Source organism: Capricornis sumatraensis, chromosome 7 (assembly GCF_032405125.1).
Source record: "Capricornis sumatraensis isolate serow.1 chromosome 7, serow.2, whole genome shotgun sequence".
NCBI classification, from domain to species: domain Eukaryota; kingdom Metazoa; phylum Chordata; class Mammalia; order Artiodactyla; family Bovidae; genus Capricornis; species Capricornis sumatraensis.
In genome coordinates this window covers 8,915,361-8,934,966 of record NC_091075.1, presented here as the reverse complement: position 1 = coordinate 8,934,966, position 19,606 = coordinate 8,915,361, and the positions used below count along the sequence as shown (strand labels likewise).

Here is a 19,606-nt window from a genome sequence, read left to right as displayed (position 1 = left end):
GGAAAAGGGGAAATATACTGTAAAAAGTAATTCTGAAATAAGATGTAACTAAATACAGTGAGGTTCAAAAAAATATATATTTTGTTCAAAAAATAACATTATAAAAATCATTTAAGGCTATCATAACTAAAATAAGTCACTACCCAACTATTATAAGGCTTTCCTTGTATACTTAACAATGACAAACAGAGGTACTGAGTGTCTCCTGATAATTAATGACTAGCTAGAAAACGTTGATTTTCCTGTAAAGGAGGTTAGTATCACAATTTTTAAATTAATGTAGGTAGAATGATTTATAAGTTTAGGTGAAACTCATTTCATGGACAGTAACTTAGAAAAAGTAATTTTAATGCATGGTACAATTAAACTTTCTATATGTATCTCAGCTGGCTTTTATTTATAATTAAACTTAGCAAGACTTTCTTTTTTTTTTCTAAGAAGTGGTGAAGGTTCAGAAGTGAAAAAAGTTATTAACCAAGTCAATTAAATTGAATACTTAAGATAATAACTAAATTCAAAACACTAAAAACTGATGTATTTGAGTACAGCACTATTCATCTTTAGAAATTGTTTCTTTTTGCCTATTGAATAAAATGCAAACTCTTATGGCCAGTAATCAAGACCCATACTCACCTAGTTAATGTTACCTTGCATGCCTTCTTTCATGTCCCCACGTCAGCTTACAACTATCAACACTGCCCTGCTCATTTCCACAGCAACTTTACCAGGGTGCTGCCTAGAATAAGGTGAATGTAAAAGAGAGAATGTAAGGAGAATGTAAGGAGAATGTAAGGAGAGTGGCTGTGGGTGGGTGAAGGCTGAAAATGGGATAAACTTTATTCTTTTCATAATTTTGTCAGGTGAGGCCTTAATTTATGATCTTTAGTTATTGTAAGCATTTGGATTTTAGTATGAAATATTCACATTTCTATAAAGTTAAATAATTATTAAATTGCAAAAGTATACTTTATCATTTTATAAATAAATACAGAAATAAAAAATATTTTAAAATATGTTTGGCTTATTTCACACAGGAAAAACTCAAAATTGATGTTTATTTGCTATGGCCTTCAGTAAATTTTTCTTTATAAAGTTAAAAGATGATTTGACCTTATGCACTTGAATAGATCGGCTTCTTTTAAAACATATGTATCTCTCATGTATAATTAAAACAATATTTTATTATAGAGGTAAATCCTAGCTATACATCTGAGGATATAACCTATTACAATGTCTGTTCTTCTCTGTTAAAAATCAATTGACTGTTTTTACAGTGCTATATTGCCATAAAATAAATCCTAAATTATAACAGTAAAGCAAATTCACCTAAAACTTTAGACAAACGCTCTTTTAAATATTTTATTTTTTAGAAACCCCAATTCTTCCTTCTACAAGTTTATACAGCTTAAAATGAAAATATTTTTTGTTATACATGACTGATGTCCATATTTCAGATTTAACTTTAAAACAAGTCATATTAAAGAATATAATTAAATCCCAACTATAAGCAAACTAATAATGTAACAATGACTAAGTTGTGTATTTGGCAAGTATGTTATATGATATTAAATCAGTAAAGACTTAAAAACTAAATAGATTTATCTTATGGATATGTTGTGAATAGTAAATTAGATAATTGATATAAAGCCCTGGACACAGTGCCTGGCACACAGTAAGGTTTAATTAATTATTATTAAGTAGACTGTCATCATAAAACAGTTTAGATTGATATCAGTAAAATTTCTCATTCAATTACTCAACTCGGTACCATATAAATTATTAAGACAGTATGTAACAATGAATTGGCATTATATTTAAATTCCAAGTATACAAATGGCGTCTTGCACATATGATATGTCCTATTAGTGTACATTTTTGAGTTTTCAGTTGAGTTTACTTTTGATCAAATACAGCACAATATTGCCATGCAGAATGAGAAACTGGATGGAATCAACTTGGAAAGTGGTTCACAGCAAGCACCATTTACTCCTCCTAACACCCCGGATCCACGAAGTCCCCCAAATCCAGAAAACATTGCACCAGGTAATTAATCCCCTTACAAACAGAATAATAAAACTGCTATGCACATAAATATGACTCAAGTCACTTGGAGTCTTTAGTAAATGGGGTCTGAATGATACAGCTTTTCACATTATATACCTACTTTGTAGATAAGTTCAGGACAAATGTAAAGATTAGACCTAGACGAGTTTAGTAACACATTTACAGGAGTCTTATGTTCTTTCAGATGGCCCAAGGTTTTGTTGGCAATTGTTTATTATACTAAAAATTAAGTTTGTTTGTAATTATATTGAAATCCTATTTGTATAGAACTGTGTAATTTATGAAATACTATTATATGTATTTATCTTCTTTAATTTAGTAATAATTATGACAGTTATTATAATCCTCATTTTACCAACTATAATCCTCATTTAAGAACTTGAGGTTGTGAATAGCTAGAAGCCAACACTAACTGATCAAGAATTAAATCCAGCTCTGATACCAAACTCACAGATGTCTCATGTGAGTGACCTTGTGGAGATTGCTTTTGTTATTTTCTGCTCTCTCACAGGGCTTTAAATGCAATCCTCTAATATTGTATATTTGTTTATTATCTTAAAAAATAAGTAAAGTGAAAGTGAAAGTTGCTCAGTTGTGTCCGACTCTTTGAGACCCCATGGAATATACACATAGTCCAGGAATTCTCCAGGCCAGAATCCTGGAGTAGGTAGTCTTTTCCTTCTCCAGGGGATCTTGGCAATCCAGGGATCAAACTGGGGTCTCCTATGTTGCAACTGAGCTTTACCAACTGAGCTATGAGGAAGTCCAAAAAATAAGTAAATGTTTATTCAAACCAGTACATGCTATTTGAAATATTGTTAGGTTTTGAAATATTAAATCAGAAAAATTATCTGCTCTACTTAGACAATATCTTTCCAAAATAACTTAAAGTAAATACCTTTAAGTTTTTCCTCAGGAGTAATGTATACAGTAGATTTATAAAATTTTCAACTACTTTTATACTGAAATTAGCAATGCCTGTGTCATATTTTTGTAAATAGTAAATTTATCAAGAGTACTTCTGATGAACCTTCTCAAATAGCATAGTGTTTTTGAAAATATATAAGTAAAATAACTGTATAATATTAAATCTTATTTAAAAGTAAGTTGAATGTCAGTCACTGATGAGCTTAGATTTATTAGGACATTCTTACAGAACACAATGAGAAAATGTATTGATAGACAAAGTAATATTGAAGGAAACCAAATACACAATTAGAATACATAGAATTCTGAAGTAAAGCATTGTAATAAAATTCTCAAATAGCTTTCATATAGCTTTTTTTATGACAGAAGAGCAGGCAACAGGTTCTACACATACAACATTAAGGTCATGTGGCAAAAACAAACTTTAGAATCTGATGGGTCTGGGTTCAACCTGTGATCTCCTTTTTTCTTTTAATATGACTGCATACACGGACAACTGAGAATAGGAAAAAAAATTATTATTTTTTGGTTGAACCGAAATTATGGTTGAACCAAATTAATGGTTCAACATATTACAGCTGTTACTAAAGACAGTATGCTGGGATTTTAAGAAAACAGTCCAATAAATGAACCATCTCTAAATGAATCTAAATTAATCAAGCCCTCTTTTAATAAAAACATACTACAGTGGCAGAAGTTTACCCTTTTTTTCAATACTCCATAACAAAAACATGTGTTCCTTCAATGTTCTCTCTCCTTTAGTATTTAGTTACTAGTAGTCTCTCAAATGGTAAAATTAATTGAATTTATATTATCAAATGAAAGTGAAAGTTTGTACAGCCAAGCTCAGAAGCAAAAGTGAAGAAGGATGAAAGGTAAAAGCTGATGGATGCCATGCAGAACAAGGACTTTCACGGAGGTGTCCTGAGTGCCAAACACAGTCAACATCCCATCATTTTTTCCTTGCTCTTAAATGAGCAAAATCAAATTATTCTTACTTTTTATTTAAATAAATAATAAATTTTTATCCTGTCCCCCCATAATTTGTGATCAGGTAAGGCAAAAGTAAGTCCCATCACCACTGTGGACAGCAGCAATAAAGCTGCTGGATCCTTTCATCCATGCCCACTTTACTACTGTGCTGAGAAAGAAAATAAATATCTTTGAGTCTGTTTCTTCAATCTGTAAAATAAAGAAAATAAATCTCACTGCACATGGTTGTTGTGAAAATTAAATGTGAGAATGTGAGTGTAGTCCCTAATATACAATAAAATAATGAGTTAAAATTTTTCCTTTCCTTACCCATCTTTATATACCTAATACATAATAGGTCCCCTGGTGGCTCAGATGGTAAAGCATCTAACAATGTGGGAGACCTGGGTTTGATTCCTAGGTCGGGAAGATTCCATGGAGAAGGAAATGGCAACCCACTCCAGCTTGCCTAGAAAATCCTATGGATGGAGGAGCCTGGTGCAGGCTACTGTCCATGGGGTCGCAAAGAGTCGGACATGACTGAGCGATTCTAATACATAATAGACTATATATATTTTCTTTAAGCTCCAACCACTATACTGTAACCTCCTGCTATCTAATGTGTGGAATGGTAAGGTTTTTTAATAGGAAGAGAAGACATATAGAAAAGTTTATGTTGATTCAATATGGTACTTCCATTACTAAGTTAAAAGTTTTATTATGAATCAATAATCATCGATTATTATGAATCGATGGTGTGATCACTTACCTAGAGCCAGGCATCCTGGATTGTGAAGTCAAGTGGGCATTAGGAAGCATCACTATGAACAAAACTACTAGAGGTGATGGAATTCCAGCTGACCTATTTCAAATTCTAAAAGATGAAGCTGTTAGGTGCTGCACTCAATATGCCAGCAAATTTGGAAAACTCAGCAGTGGCTACAGGGTTGGAAAAGGTCAGTTTTTGCTCCATTCCCCAAAAAAGGTGATTCCAAAGAATGTTCAAACTCCTGCACAAATGCTCTCATTTCACATGCTAGCAAAGAAATGCTCAAAATTCTTCAAGCTCGGCTTCAACAGTACATGAACCAAGAACTTCCAGATGGTCAAGTTGGATTTAGAAAAGGCAGAGGAACCAGAGATCAAATTGGCAACATTTGCTGGATCATAGAAAAGACAATTCCAGAAAAACATCTACTTCTGCTCCATTGACTCCTCTAAAGCCTTTGTGTGGATCATAACAAACTGTGGAAAATTCTTAAAGAGATGGGCATACCAGATCCCCTTACCTGCTTCCTGAGAAATCTGTATGCTGGTCAAGAACCAATAGTTAGAACCGGATATGGAACAACAGACTGGTTCAAAATTGAGAAAGGAGTACATCAAAGCTGTATACTGTCATTCTGCCTATTAAACTTATATGCAGAGTACATCATGTGAAACGCCCGGCTGGATGAAGCATAAGCTGGAATCAAGATTGCCAGGAGAAATACCAATAACCTCCAATATGCAGATGCCAACACTCTTATGGCAAAAAGCAAAGAGGAACTAAAGAGCCTCCTGGTGAAGGTGAAAGAGGAAAGTGAAAAAGCTGGCTTAAAACTTAACATTAAAACACTAAGATCATGGCATCCAGGCCCATCACTTCATGGCAAATAGATGGGGAAACAGTGGAAACAGTGGCAGACTTTATTTTCTTGGGCTCTGAAATTACTGCATATGGTGACTGCACCCGTGAAATTAAAAGACACTTGCTCCTTGAAAGAGAAGTTATGACCAACCTAGACAGCATATTGAGAAGCAGAGACATTACTTTGCTGACAAAGGTACATCTAGTCAAAGCTATGGCTTTTTCAGTAGTCATGTATGGATGTGAGAGTTGCACCATAAAGAAGGCTGGGAGCTGAAGAATTGATGCTTTTGAACCGTTTTGTTGAAGAAGACTCTTGAGAGTCCCTTGGACAGCAAGGAGATCAAATCAGTCAATCCTCAAGGAAAATCAGTCCTGAATATTCATTGGAAGGGCTGATGCTAAAGCTGAATCTCCAATACTTTGGCCACCTGATGCAAAGGGATGCTGGGAAAGATTGAAGGCAGGATGCTGGGAAAGATTGAAGGCAGGAGGAGAAGGGGATGACAGAGGATGAGATGGTTGGATGGCATCACCAACTTGATGGGACATAAATTTGATCAAGCTCCAGGAGCTGGTGATGGACAGGGAAGCCTGGCGTGCTGCAGTCCATGGGGTCGCACAGAGTCGGACATGACTGAGCAACTAAACTGATTATAAACTATGAAATTTCAAAAAGAATAAAAAAGTTCTACCCTCAAGGAACTCATAGACAGGGACACAGGACAAATGTCCATGCTATATCTGTAGTCTCATTTTCTCTCTGCCATACAAACTTCAATATCATATGTATATTTTATTTACTATCGGGAATAATCTATGTATATTTACACACAAACACATACATATATTCTAATATATATATATAGAGAGAGAAATTTTGGAAGTATAAATTCATATAGCTACTTAAAGTTTAAATATTCAATTATTAAATATTAGGGCTTGTCTGCAATATAGACTAAGAAAAGGGAGAGTTTCAAGGTTATCAGATGGCTTGCAATGAAGCAAGAGTAATGGATCCTTCCTTCTTGGTTGATGAGTTGAAAAGTACAACAAATTCAGAGTACAAACTATAGATTATCCGAATTTAGCAAAGGTTACTATGAAAGCCTAGGCGAGATATGTACAGGGCCTGAACCAGGTATGGAAATGAGAAGAAGGAAAGAGAGAATTTGCTTGAACAGTTACTTCCCAGTGTTCTGTTTGCAAATCACTTGCATTAAATGTGTAAGCCATATCTGAGACCTCCTGTCTCTGGAAGGAAGAATCCATTATCAACATTTTCAGTAGGTGCCCATGGTGAGTCAGAAACTGCAAAGTTGAGAAGCTTATTTAAGAAATCCTTAAGTATAGCTGGTAATACTTAGTGATTTTTAGTGGGAATGAAAGATTGTTTAAGACAGTGCTTCTGTCTTAGATATCTAAGAATAGTGATAACATTTGCTATGATCAATATACAGAAAGAAGCAGAATGTATCGGAAAACAGCTGCATGTAGGTCTAGACAGATTATAAAGGATGTTAGGGGAATAGTAATTTGGATGAGTGTAATAGGTGGCTGAATAGAAGAGCATCAAGATAAAAAAACAAACCTTGGAATCATCAATATGTAGGTCACAATTAAAGCCAAATATATAAATTAAACTTCCTAAGCAGAGTAAAGCAGCCTACTGAAGAGACTGCCATTTGATCCTGGAGACAATCAGAAGAAAATTAAATTACTACAAACAAATAGCTGCCTATATGTGGAATAATCAAGAGTTTTTGAGAAAGAGAAACTAATTTTTAGTGTATAAAAAGGTCAGGCATGGTTTAACATAATAAAAGAGAAAACATTTTAGAGAAGGAAAAGAGCATCATGGAAACCTAAAAGCAGGAGTGACTGCATAGCAGAAGTTCTGATATGACAGAAGAGAGAACTGTGTAAAAGAGATAACTAGGCAGTAAGGTAGTGTAGCTGGAAAGTAAACAGTTCTGCCTTTGAAGACCTGAAGAATGTCACTTAATGTATGTGAAAATGGTTTCACAGTTATGCCAGGAATTGTGTGATATTTAAATGATACTTTCAGAAAACTTCTAGCTCATGTGAGAAGAATAAATTGAGGAGATAAGACTGGAAGCGGAAAAGTTAGGTTAGAAATCCTCAGGAATGAAATAAACAAAGGATAGGCACATCAGGGAATAAGAAGGGCCTGATGAAGACAGTGGAGACGAGCTACTTCACCATTCTGAAGCTTGAACATTTGACAGGCCACTCGGCAATTTCAGGCTTCCCTGATGGCTCAGAAGGTGAAGAGTCCATCTGCAATGTGGGAGATCTGGGTTCGATCCCTGGGTTGGGAAGATTCCTCTGGAGAAGGGAATGGTTACCCACTCCAGTATTCCTGAAACTTCCCTGACAATAGTGGTTAAGACTCCACACTTCCAAAGGAGCAGGCACTGGTTCGATCCCTGGTTGGGGACTAAGATCCCACATGCAAGGACAAAAAAAAAAATTAAAAATTGGGCTTCACAGGTGGCACTAGTGGTAAAAACAAAACAAAACAAAAAACCTGCCTGCCAATGCAGAGGCATAAGAGTTGTGGATTTGATCCCTGGATCACGAGATGCCCTGGAGGAAGACATGGCAACCCATTCTAGTATTCTTGCCTAAAGAATTCCATGGACAGAGGAGTCTGGAGGGCTGAGGTCCAAAGAGTCAGACACGACTTGAAGCAATTTAGCCACATGTAAGCACGCAGCAATTTTAGATAGTCAACACCTGAACACTACCTATAAAGAATCAGCTCCCAGGGGAGAGAGATCTGTCTTTATTGATATTTTTGCAGAACCTAGTTTCTAAATTAATGCAGTAACTGTGGTATATAAGGTCTAGTATAAATTAATGTAAGGTGCACAATTAATAGCTTCACTGAACAAATATATACTTATAATTTGGTAAAATGAAACACTAAGTGGTTTCTTTTGAAAATTCCATAAATTTAAAGGGATTTAAAAATGTCTAACGCTGTCAGACTACTCTTTTCTGAGAGATCATAAAAAGAATGCTGCTGCTGGGGCTGCTGCTGCGTCGCGTCAGTCGTGTCTGACTCTGTGGGACCCCATAGACAGAAGCGCAACACTCCTCTGTCCCTGGGATTCTCCAGGCAAGAACACTGGAGTGGGTTGCCATTTCCTTCTCCAATGCATGAAAGTGAAAAGTGAAAGTGAAGTCACTCAGTCGTGTCCGACTCTTAGCGACCCCATGGACTGCAGCCTACCAGGCTCCTCCATCCATGGGATTTCCCAGGCAAGAGTACTGGAGTGGGGTGCCATTGCCCTCTCCAAAAAAGAATGCATTCTTCATAAATTTACCCCTGCAGGAAAAATTAAACATGGTAAAATGCTAGGTGGAATTTAGTAACTCTCAGGTACTCTGTGTTTACTTATTCTTGCAATATTTTTCCAAAGGATATTCTGGACCACTGAAGGAAATTCCTCCTGAAAGATTCAACACCACAGCTGTCCCTAAGTACTACCAGTCGCCCTGGGAACAGGCCATTAGCAATGATCCGGAGCTTTTAGAAGCTTTATACCCTAAATTTTTCAAGCCTGAAGGAAAGGCAGAATTGCCTGATTACAGGAGCTTTAACAGGTAATTCAATTACCCTGGATGATACTTCAGCATGCAATACAAAGGCTGTTATATCACAGTATGGAGAACTGAATCCCCTGGTAGGGAAAAAAAAAAAAAAAAACTGAAAAACTACAAGCAATATATAGTATCTCTGCCTAGGCAAAGACTCATTTTTTGCAGTATTACTAATATGGTACATTTTTAGTATAAAAATGAAGGCTATGAATCACAAACTATCATTGTTGTAAGATCATCTCCAACATTTTAAAAAGCAATTTTAATATTGATTTCTAATGTGAAGGTTGATATTAGTTTATGTGTTGCTCCAAACAATCTTGTTAGTCACTACATAGATGACAAACTGTAAAAAATCATTTTAAGTCAGATCTGTGTTCAAAGAAATTATATTATGGGAATTACAGAGATGCACAGTTATTTTTTAGCAGAATATTCCAAATCTTTCAGTGGAATTTTTTGCTTTTCTAACTGAATAAAACTTGAAACTATTTTCAGAGATCTTAAAAATCTTACAAATATTCTCACACTCTGAATGCTTAACATTTCGGTTAAAAAGTTTACTTTGTGTCCGAAGGCAATAAAAATTTAAACAAACAGGATACAGTCTCAAATGGTGCCAAAGAAAAGAAAATTCTGCTTTTGAAACAATAATCTTTCACTGGATAAGTGGTAGGAGGTAGGAGATGGGTGATGAAATAGATGGGAATGTTTTCATTTACAGAAGAAAGTGACCCAAAAATTAAGAGGGAAAAACAAAACATACTGAATGAAAAGGGAAAAGCTAATGAACTAAATACCAAACTCAAATATTTGATTTCAGTGGCAGAAGAACATTTCTTTCTTCATTTAATTCAGAAAAAATAAATATAAGAATAAAAGTGATTTTTGGAATTAATAAATATAAGGTGGCTACTGCTAAGTCGCTTCAGTCGTGTCCGACTCTGTGCGACCCCATAGACAGAAGCCCACCACTCCTCTGTCCCTGGGATTCTCCAGGCAAGAACACTGGAGTGGGTTGCCATTTCCTTCTCCAATGCATGAAAGTGAAAAGTGAAAGTGAAGTCACTCAGTCGTGTCTGACTCTTCGTGACCCCATGGACTGCAACCTACCAGGCGCCTCCATCCATGGGATTTTCCAGGCAAGAGTACTGGAGTGGGGTGTCATTGCCTTCTCCAAATACAAGGTTAACTGAGCAAATTCACCCTAAATCTGATAATATTCAACTCCAGCCTCTTATATCCAATGGATAACAATATACTCTTATACTCCCTTGGATGTGTGGCTTGTGCAATTGCAGGGGGCCCCACAATTAAAAAGGCCATAGCTGATTTAAACTTTTGCTTTAAAGTCTGAAATTCCTCACAAGCTTTAAACAAAGAGTCCCAAGTTTTCATTTTGCACTGTGCCCTACAAAAGTGTTTAGATCAGATCCCAGGCTCTAAATTTTACCTTAAGTTCCTCTGTATTCAGGAAAATGTTCCCTCTAAGTAACTATCTTAGTCCATGACGTGTTCCCCCACAGCCCGCTTATATTTCTCTCTTTTCTTGTTTGTGAGTTCATTGAAATTAAGACCTACTACAATCTTTCCATCTTTGAATTCATAGCATATAGCAGAGTGTCTAGATATAATCAGGCTTCCCAGGTAGCGCTAGTGGTAAAGAACCTGCCTGTCAATGCAGAAGACACAGGATATGTGGGTTTGATCCCTGGCTCAGGAAGATCCCCTGGAGGAAGAAATGGCAACCCACTCCCAGTATTTGTGCCTGGAGAATCCCACGGACAGAGGAGCCTGGCGGGCTATCGTCCACAGTGTCACAAAGAGTCGGACACGACTGAAGCAACCGAGCACACACACATGCAACTTTTTTATATGAGTAAGCGAATGAACCAACAAATGAACTAATTATAGGTTTATAATGGTAAACTTCCAAAATGACAAAACATTGTCTTGGACATCTTGAACATCCAAGAATATGAAGTTTTACTTGTGCAGTGAGTCAAATTTGACTCTTAATGACTTCAATCCACTAAATCAAATAACAAAATGTGGGACATTAAATCACTCACTTATATCACAGATGTGAGTCCTCAATATACTTCTCTACTTAGAAACAATCTCAGAAGGCCCAATACTCCTTAAGAATTATGTCCAAGGGATACAACAAATGGTAGTATAGAAGAGCAGGCTTCAGTGAGTCTGAATAACCTGGGTTTAAATTCTGATTCTATACCTTATTAGGTGGGTGACATTGGGTAACTCATGTAACTATTTGTGTTTCAGTTTCATCTATTAAAAGGGGATGGAAAAATAATCAACTCAAATAGTTGTTTTGAGAATTTAATGAGACAATCATGTAAAGCCTTGGTACTCAAAGTGTGGTGAGACCAGTTGTGCTGGCATCACCTGGGAACTGGTTAAAAATGAAGAATCTCAGGACACATACTAGATTGACTGAATTAGCATCTGTAGCTTAACAAGATCACAAGGTGATTTCCATACTAACAGAACAGGTGCACAGCACTGTAGATACGTATTAGCTTTCATTATTACTATGTCTTCTGAAGTTTAATGATCACAAAGCACCTGACTGATCATTTAAATTCTTAAAGTTCTTTTCCTAACCAATCTCTCTCACCCCCAGAGTAATGGTTTTAGGCCCTAGACATGAAAGACTCTACTGATATGATTGCTGAAATCCTCCATTAGACTGAGGTTACTGCATTACTCACTGATCTGTTGTTATCCATATTTTCCACAGCGATTTGGGGAAATATTTTAAGAGGCCAGCCATCTTGAGAAAAGATGCAACAGAAAGTAAAACATACTGTTCTTCAGGAAAAAAAAACAACTAGAAGACAAGAAAATTATGGGCCAATAAGACATGAGAACTTCCCTGGTGGCTCAAAGAATCTGCCTGCAACGCAGGAGATCCTGGTTCAGTCCCCAGCTCAGGAAGATCCCCTGGATAACGGAATAGCTACCCACTCTAGTATTCTTGCCTGGAGAATTCCATTGACAGAGTAGCCTGGTGGGCTACAGTCCACGGGGTAGAAAACAGCAGACATGACTGAGTGACTGACACTTTCACTTATGGTAAAGAATTTGCCTGGAATGTGGAAGACATGGGTTTGATCCCTAGGTTGGGAAGATCCCCTGGAGGAGGGCATGGCAACCCACTCCAGTATTCTTGGCTGGAGAATCCCCATAGACAGAGGAGCCTGGCATGCTGCAGTCCAAGGGGTTGCAACGAGTCAGACACGACTGAGCAACTAATCACACATAGCAAGACATGAGATTCTATACTATTACTGCATTGGCCAAAACCTGCATTCTTTCAGGTTTTTCTGTAACATCTTATGGAAACCCTAAAGGAGCAAAATTTTTGGCCAGTCCAATACATGACACAGTTACATGTGCTATAGCCATCATTGAGGTCACCTATCTACCCTGTGGACACTGAAGATTTTATCTGGGTCTCAGTCTTTTTCCCAAGGACTATTCCTGTTATCACTTTTTGGTGGGTTAAATGATTCACTGAATTCTCAGCCCTTTTAAGTCCTTGACTGTATTGCTTTAAAGGATCTCTCTCTCAATCCCATCTTAGTCACTACTGACTTTCCTTAAAGTTTGCCATTACCAATATCTATGCTATTGCTGCTGCTTAGTCACTTCAAGTCATGTCTGACTCTGTGTGACTTCATGGACTATAGCCCACCAGGCTCCTCTGTCCATGGAATTCTCCAGGCAAGAGTGCTGGAGTAGATTGCCAGACCCTCCTCCAGGGGATCTTCCCAACCCAGGGATCGAACCCAGGTCTCCTGCATTGCAGGCAGATTCTTTACCACTGAGCTACCAGGGAAGCCGACCAATATCTGCATCATCTTCAAAATCTAAATTTCAAGCATCTCACTACCACATTTTATCTTTAATTTTTTCATTTATTACTTATTTCAATCATGCTTCAGGTCCACACATCAAAGCCATCTCATTTTTCAAAGTCCATCATTCATTTCCGCCTTACTTTACTAGACTCCATAGTCCCTTACTATTATCATCCAGAAATTAAGATATTCAAGAAAGATCACAGGTGATTGAGCGTCAAAGAAAATCAGATCTCTTCTAGGCTTTAAAATGATCTCCACAATACTGGAGAATTTATAGTCCTGCCAATTCCATTGTCCAAATGTTTATGAGGATCGTCCAGGCAAAATACATTAAACAGTTACATATATTGAGCAAGATATAAAGATATATCAGAGAGAATTCCAGTCTTCTTGGAGTGTAGTCTGATAAGAAATTAGGCAGACAGACTATTGAATATAATGAAAGAAGGAAAATGAGGTTACAGGGAGGTAAAAATAGAGTTCATGGAAACTTAGGGAGAAAGAGTTTAGTTCTGGCTGTGGGAGATCAGGGAAAGCTTCAAGAATAAAATTAAATATCAAATGTGAAGTGAAGTCGCTCAGTTGTGTCCGACTCTTTGTGACCCCATAGACTGTAGCCTACCAGGCTCTTCCTTCCATGGGATTTTCCAGGCAAGAGTACTGGAGTGGGCTGCCATTTCCTACTTAAGTATAAATTACTTAAAGAACATACTTAAAACTTAAAGGGGATTTAGAAATGTCAGTAATGATGGTCAGAGCACTCCAGGCAGAGAAAAATGAGTGAGTAAACGCAATGACGTTGGAGAGCAGAGGGAGAAGCTGCTGCTGCTGCTAAGTCGCTTCAGTCGTGTCTGACTCTGTGGGAGCCCGTTGATGGCAGCCCATCAGGCTCCTCTGTCCCTGGGATTCTCCAGGCAAGAACACTGGAGTGGGTTGCCATTTCCTTCTCCAACAAGGTGAAGAGCAAGCAGTATATCAGTTTGACTGGAACAAAGACTAAACAAAAGTGTATAGGGTAAAATTAGCAGGACTGACCTTTCCACTACAATGTCAAAGTCATTTTTTTCCACACACACAAATACCAAACCTGTTTCTCCTTGCCTTCTACCAGTGAGCTACTGAAACTCTAAACCATGGAATAATCATTGATTTTTACATTTCCCTCACAATTTTCATCCAATCTGTCAGCATATCCTGTTGACCCTACCTGTAGAACACATCCTGAAACCACCCACTTCTTCAAGGAAAACACATGAAATCTAAGCTATCATCATTTCTCACCTGAATTGGTACCATATCTCTTCTTTCATTCTTGTCCACCTATACTTGTTCACACAGTAACAGGTGCCAGAGTATTCTTTATTAAAATTTTCTCAAGTTATACTGCTCCTGTTTTTGTTGTTCAGTTGCTCAGTCTTATCCAATTCTTTGCGACCCCATGGATTGCAGCACGCCAGGATTCCCTGTCTTTCACCATCTCTTGGAGCTTGCTCAAACTCACGTCCATTAAGTTGGTGATGCCATCCAAGCATCTCGTCTCTTGTTATTCCCTTCTGTTCCTGCCTTCAATCATTCCCAGCATCAGGGTCTTTTTCTAATTAGTCGGCTCTTCACATCAGGTGGCCAAAGTATTGGAGCATCAGGTGGCCAAAGTATTGGAGTTTCAGCTTTAGCATCTGTCCTGTCAATGGTTATTCAGGACTGATTTCCTTGAGGATTGACTGATTTGATTTTCTTGCAGTCCAAGGGATTTTCAAGAGTCTTCTTCAACACCACAGTTCAAAAGCATCAATTCTTTGGCTCTCAGCCTTCTTTACGGTCCAACTCTCACGTTCATACATGACCACAGGAAAAACCAAAGCTTTAACTAGATGGACCTTTGTTGGCAAAGTAATGTCTCTGCTTTTAAATATGCTGTCCGGGTTGGTCATAGTTTTTCTTCCAAGGAGCAAGCATCTTTTAATTTCATGGCTGCAGTCACCATCTGCAGTGATTTTGGAACCCAAGAAAATAAAGTCTGTCACCGTTTCCATTGTTTCCCCATCTATTTGCCATGAAGTTATGGGACCAGATGCCATGATCTTTGTTTTTTGAAGGTTGAGTTTTAAGCCAGCATTTTTACTCTCCTCTTTCACCTTCAGCAAGAGCCTCTTTAGTTTCTCTTCGCTTTCTGCCATAAGGCTGGTGTCATCAGCATATCTGAGATTATTGATATTTCTCCCAGCAATCTTGATTTGGGCTGTGCTTCATCCAGCCCAGCGTTTCTCATGATGTACTATGCATATAAGTTACATAAGCAAGGTGACAATATACAGCCTTGATGTACTCCTTTCCCAACTGGGAACCAGTCTGTTGTTCCATATCCGGTTCTAACTGTTGTTTCTTAATCTGCATACAGGTTTTGCAGGAGGCAGGTCAGGTGGTCTGGTATTCCCATCTCTTGAAGAATATTCCACAATTTGTTGTGATCCACACAGTCAAAGGCTTTAGTGTAGTCAATGAAACAGAATTAGATGTTTTTCTGAGATTCTCTATTTTTCTATGATCCAGCAAGTGTTGGCAATTTGATCTCTGGTTCCTGTGTCTTTTCTAAATCCAGCTTGAACATCTGGAAGTTCACGGTTCATGTACTATTAAAGCCTGGCTTGGAGAATTTTGAGCATTACTTTACAAGCGTGTGAGATGAGCGCAATTGTGCAGTAGTTTGAACATTCTTTGGCATTGCCTTTGGGAATGGAATGAAAACTGACCTTTTTAAGTTTTCAATGGCTTCCCTTCACACTTAGAATGAAATCCATGTTCCTTATTGGCCAAAATTCCACATAATCTACCCCTCCGTCCTCTCTCCCTTCTACCATCCCACTCACTTACCTGTCTAGCAACACAGGCTTTCTCTCATTTCTGAAAAGGTCAACATTATTTCTGCCTTAGATTCTTTGTATTAGCTACTCTATCTGAAATGCTGAAGTGCTTCTGTTATATTGTCCATGGCTAACTTCTGACCTTCAGATGGCAGTTTAAATGTCACCTCTTCAGAGAAGTCTTTTCTCCCTATCTAGTCATTCAGTTATGCTCTATCGTATCACCCTATTTTAAATTTCTCATAGCTCTTATTACTGAATGTTTGTCTGTATGTTTAGTGTTTTATTAAAAATTTTATTAAAAATTAAAAATCATTATTTTTATTGAAGTATAATTAACTTACATGTTTATTTTTTGTCTATCTCTTTCACTAGAAATATAAAACCTTACACTCTGACTACATTGCTCACTGCCATATGTTCAGCATTTAGAAATGTGCCTGGCACTGGATCAATAATTAATGGCTGAATCAAAAAAAGCTAGACTGTTACATGACATCTTGAATGCCAAGATAAGGAAGGTGGACTTTCTTCAGATGAGTAGGATTTCGATGTTTTTGTGGCACAACCAGAAAAATGCAAAGATATATTTCTTACCCTTAAAGAATTTATAATTCACAGATGACCGAAACCAAATCATATTCTGAAAGATAGAAGCTGACAATACCAAATGCCATATTATTAACAGATGCACTATAAGACTAACATAAAACAATCAATGCTATAGGAATTTGGTTAAGAAAGGGAGTGAGGGCTTGGGGTAGTTAAGTGAAGTGAAGTGAAGTCACTCAGTCGTGTTCGACTCTTTGCGACCCCATGGATTGTAGCCTACCAGGCTCCTCCCTCCATGAGATTCTCCTGGCAAGAGTACTGGAGTGGGTTGCCATTTCCTTCTCCAGGGGATCTTCCCGACCCAGGGATCGAGGGGGAAGTTAAAATTTAAAGGCCACAGGATATATACAGGTGGAAAGGAGGCACAGAGGAAATACCTTTTTTTTCTTTTCCTCCCCCAGAGGAAATAAGCAAGTATAACATTGTTAGCAAAAGCAGGAAGGCAAGAAATGTTTGTGATGACTCAGCGTCCAGGGAACAGAATAGTTCAGTCCAAAACTAAGCGTACATACAAAAGGTCTTTACACAAATTCATTATCAAATATCTGTTTTATCATAAAGGCATGGTCCTTGAATGGAAACACTTATTTCAGAGGCCAAAAATTGAAACCCTAGTAAGACTGTAACATGACAACACGCCCCATAAGATCATGCATTAAATTGTTTTCTATTTTCTAGCAAATAAATTTGAATATTAATTTATTCTTTTTCTTTTCACTCCTCACAGAGTTGCCACCCCATTTGGAGGTTTTGAAAAAGCATCAAAAATGGTTAAATTCAAGGTTCCAGATTTTGACCTACTACTTCTAACAGATCCCAGGTTCATGGCCTTTACCAATCCTCTTTCTGGCAGACGGTCCTTTAATAGGACTCCAAAGGGATGGATATCTGAGAATATTCCTATAGTTATAACAACTGAACCTACAGAGGATAACACCATACCAGAATCAGAAGACCTATAAAAGAAAGTTGTATGTGCGACAAAAACCTCTGAATATAAATGTTGCTGTATTATTATTCTACTCACTGGCAAAGCCACTAACACTCTTCATTAGTAGCAATAATTTAATAGCAATTTAGCAATTTTCCTTTTATGGCATTTAATTTCAATCTCAGATCAAAATCTAATAAACAATTCAAAATCTTATTAAAAAAAAGAAACAAAAACTTTTAACTCACTTGTCTTTACTCATAATCTTGTTACTGCTTGGTTAAACAATCCGGTCTCCACACTGGGAAAATCCAGAAAAGTTACTGACAACAAAGGGTTTCATCTTTGTTGCCTTTAATATAAGCTATTCCTGAATAAAGTTTTTAGATGGATCTAGAATCAAAATACAGCACAAAATATTTAGATTAATTCAGAGTTTTATTTAAGGGATGAAAGCTATAGAAGTTGATATACAAGCATTATTGATGGAGAAAGGGTTGGGTTCTTCTTTTCTGACAAGCTTCCATGATAAAATAACTTGTCTAGATGAAGTCTTTTCAATAGTCTTTCTTAAAATTTCAAATTTCTTAGAACTTTGAAACTGCTTTGTATTTTTCAACATGCTTTGAATCATCATATAATTATTCCAGATGACAGTCTCCAGAGTTCAATTGGGTTATTATTGTTGTCTAGTATTAAATCAACAATATGGAGAGAAAATGACTCAAAGAACGTCGTACTATTGTAGTTTTCATGACCAAGGTAAACTTGGAATTCAAGTTCTGCAAATCCTAATGTTGTGTGTTGTTTAGGTTCAACTTCATGAATACATTTTTAGAAGAGTAATAACAAGACACATGCTAATAGACACATAAATAAGTATGAATATGAAGGAGAGAACAAGTGCGTAATTTGAATTAGCAGCTTTCTCTGCTGAATCTTTAAATTCTGCTCAAATCCTTAAGCTCTAGGGAGTATATGCCATAAAACAAAAGCAAGAAATGGAAGAAAACAAGGGCATTTGAATGTAATACGGCACATTTCTGTCATAAATATATGAAAATATTAGTATAAAAGACTCTAATATAAAGTTATAGGTATATTTTAAAATATGATTGAATATACAACATGGAGTTGGAAAGAAATAAATACCAATTCTTCCCATTTCAATTCAGTTAAAAGTTCTGTGGTAGATGTTTATATCAGAGAATAAAGGTCTCATACACAGAAAACTACCTACCAGATTAAATTTAGGAGACTGGAAGGAAAGTGCACAACAGAGTAATGAAAATGCCATGTAGCAACATCACATATTTATAAAAGTATGTAATCCTGAACGCGCCCGATCTCGTCTGATCTCGGAAGCTAAGCAGGGTTGGGCCTGTTTAGTACTTGGATGGGAGACAGCCTGGGAATACTGGGTGCTGTAGGCTTTATGGGATTCCCTGGTGGCTCAGAGGATAAAGCATCTGCCTGCAATGCAGGAGAACCAAGTTCAATCCCTGGGTTGGGAAGATCCCCTGGAGAAGGAAATGGCAACCCACTCCAGTACTTGCCTGGAGAATCCCACAGACAGAGGAGCCTGGCGGGCTACAGTCCACGGGGTCGCAGAGTTGGACACGACTGAGTGACTTCACTTTCTTTCTTTCTTTGACTTTAATGCTGAAATTGGTGGTTGTGTTGCAGGAAGGGGACCCTTCCCAGGGCCCGAAACTGGGCTCTTGTCTAACACTCGGAAATGAATTGTCCGAGGAGACACATGTGCTGACAAAGCAAGAGATTTTATTGGGAAAGGACACTCGGGTGGAGAGCAGTAGGGTAAGGGAACCCAGGAGAACAGCTCTGCAGTTTAGGGTTTTATGGTGATGGGATTAGTTTCAGGGTGGTCTTTGCCCAATCATTCTAATTCAGTCTTTCCTGGTGGTGCACGCCACCCACCCTGGCCAGGCACCATAGTAACCATTTGCATGAGTTGGTTTATGACAAGAGATCTTGATAAGGAATACGGAACTAATAAGCCACCACCAACCAGAAGAGTTCAGGAAAGGTCGAAAGGAGACACCGCATGTCCATCCACTTCCCAAAATCC

At 37.5% G+C, this 19,606-nt stretch overlaps 1 protein-coding gene across 1 annotated transcript in view; it reads left to right on the top strand.

Annotated features, from left to right (window-relative positions):
* The window catches only part of MYOZ2 (myozenin 2), a 36,459-nt gene extending 18,911 nt beyond the window's left edge, over positions 1 to 17,548 (top strand). Inside the window, exons 3-5 of the mRNA XM_068975633.1 lie at positions 1,914 to 2,043; positions 9,043 to 9,226; positions 17,314 to 17,548. Of these exons, the coding sequence (XP_068831734.1) occupies positions 1,914 to 2,043; positions 9,043 to 9,226; positions 17,314 to 17,548 (549 nt within the window). The remainder of the gene's footprint in view (positions 1 to 1,913; positions 2,044 to 9,042; positions 9,227 to 17,313) is intronic.
* The last annotated feature ends 2,058 nt before the right edge of the window (positions 17,549 to 19,606 follow it).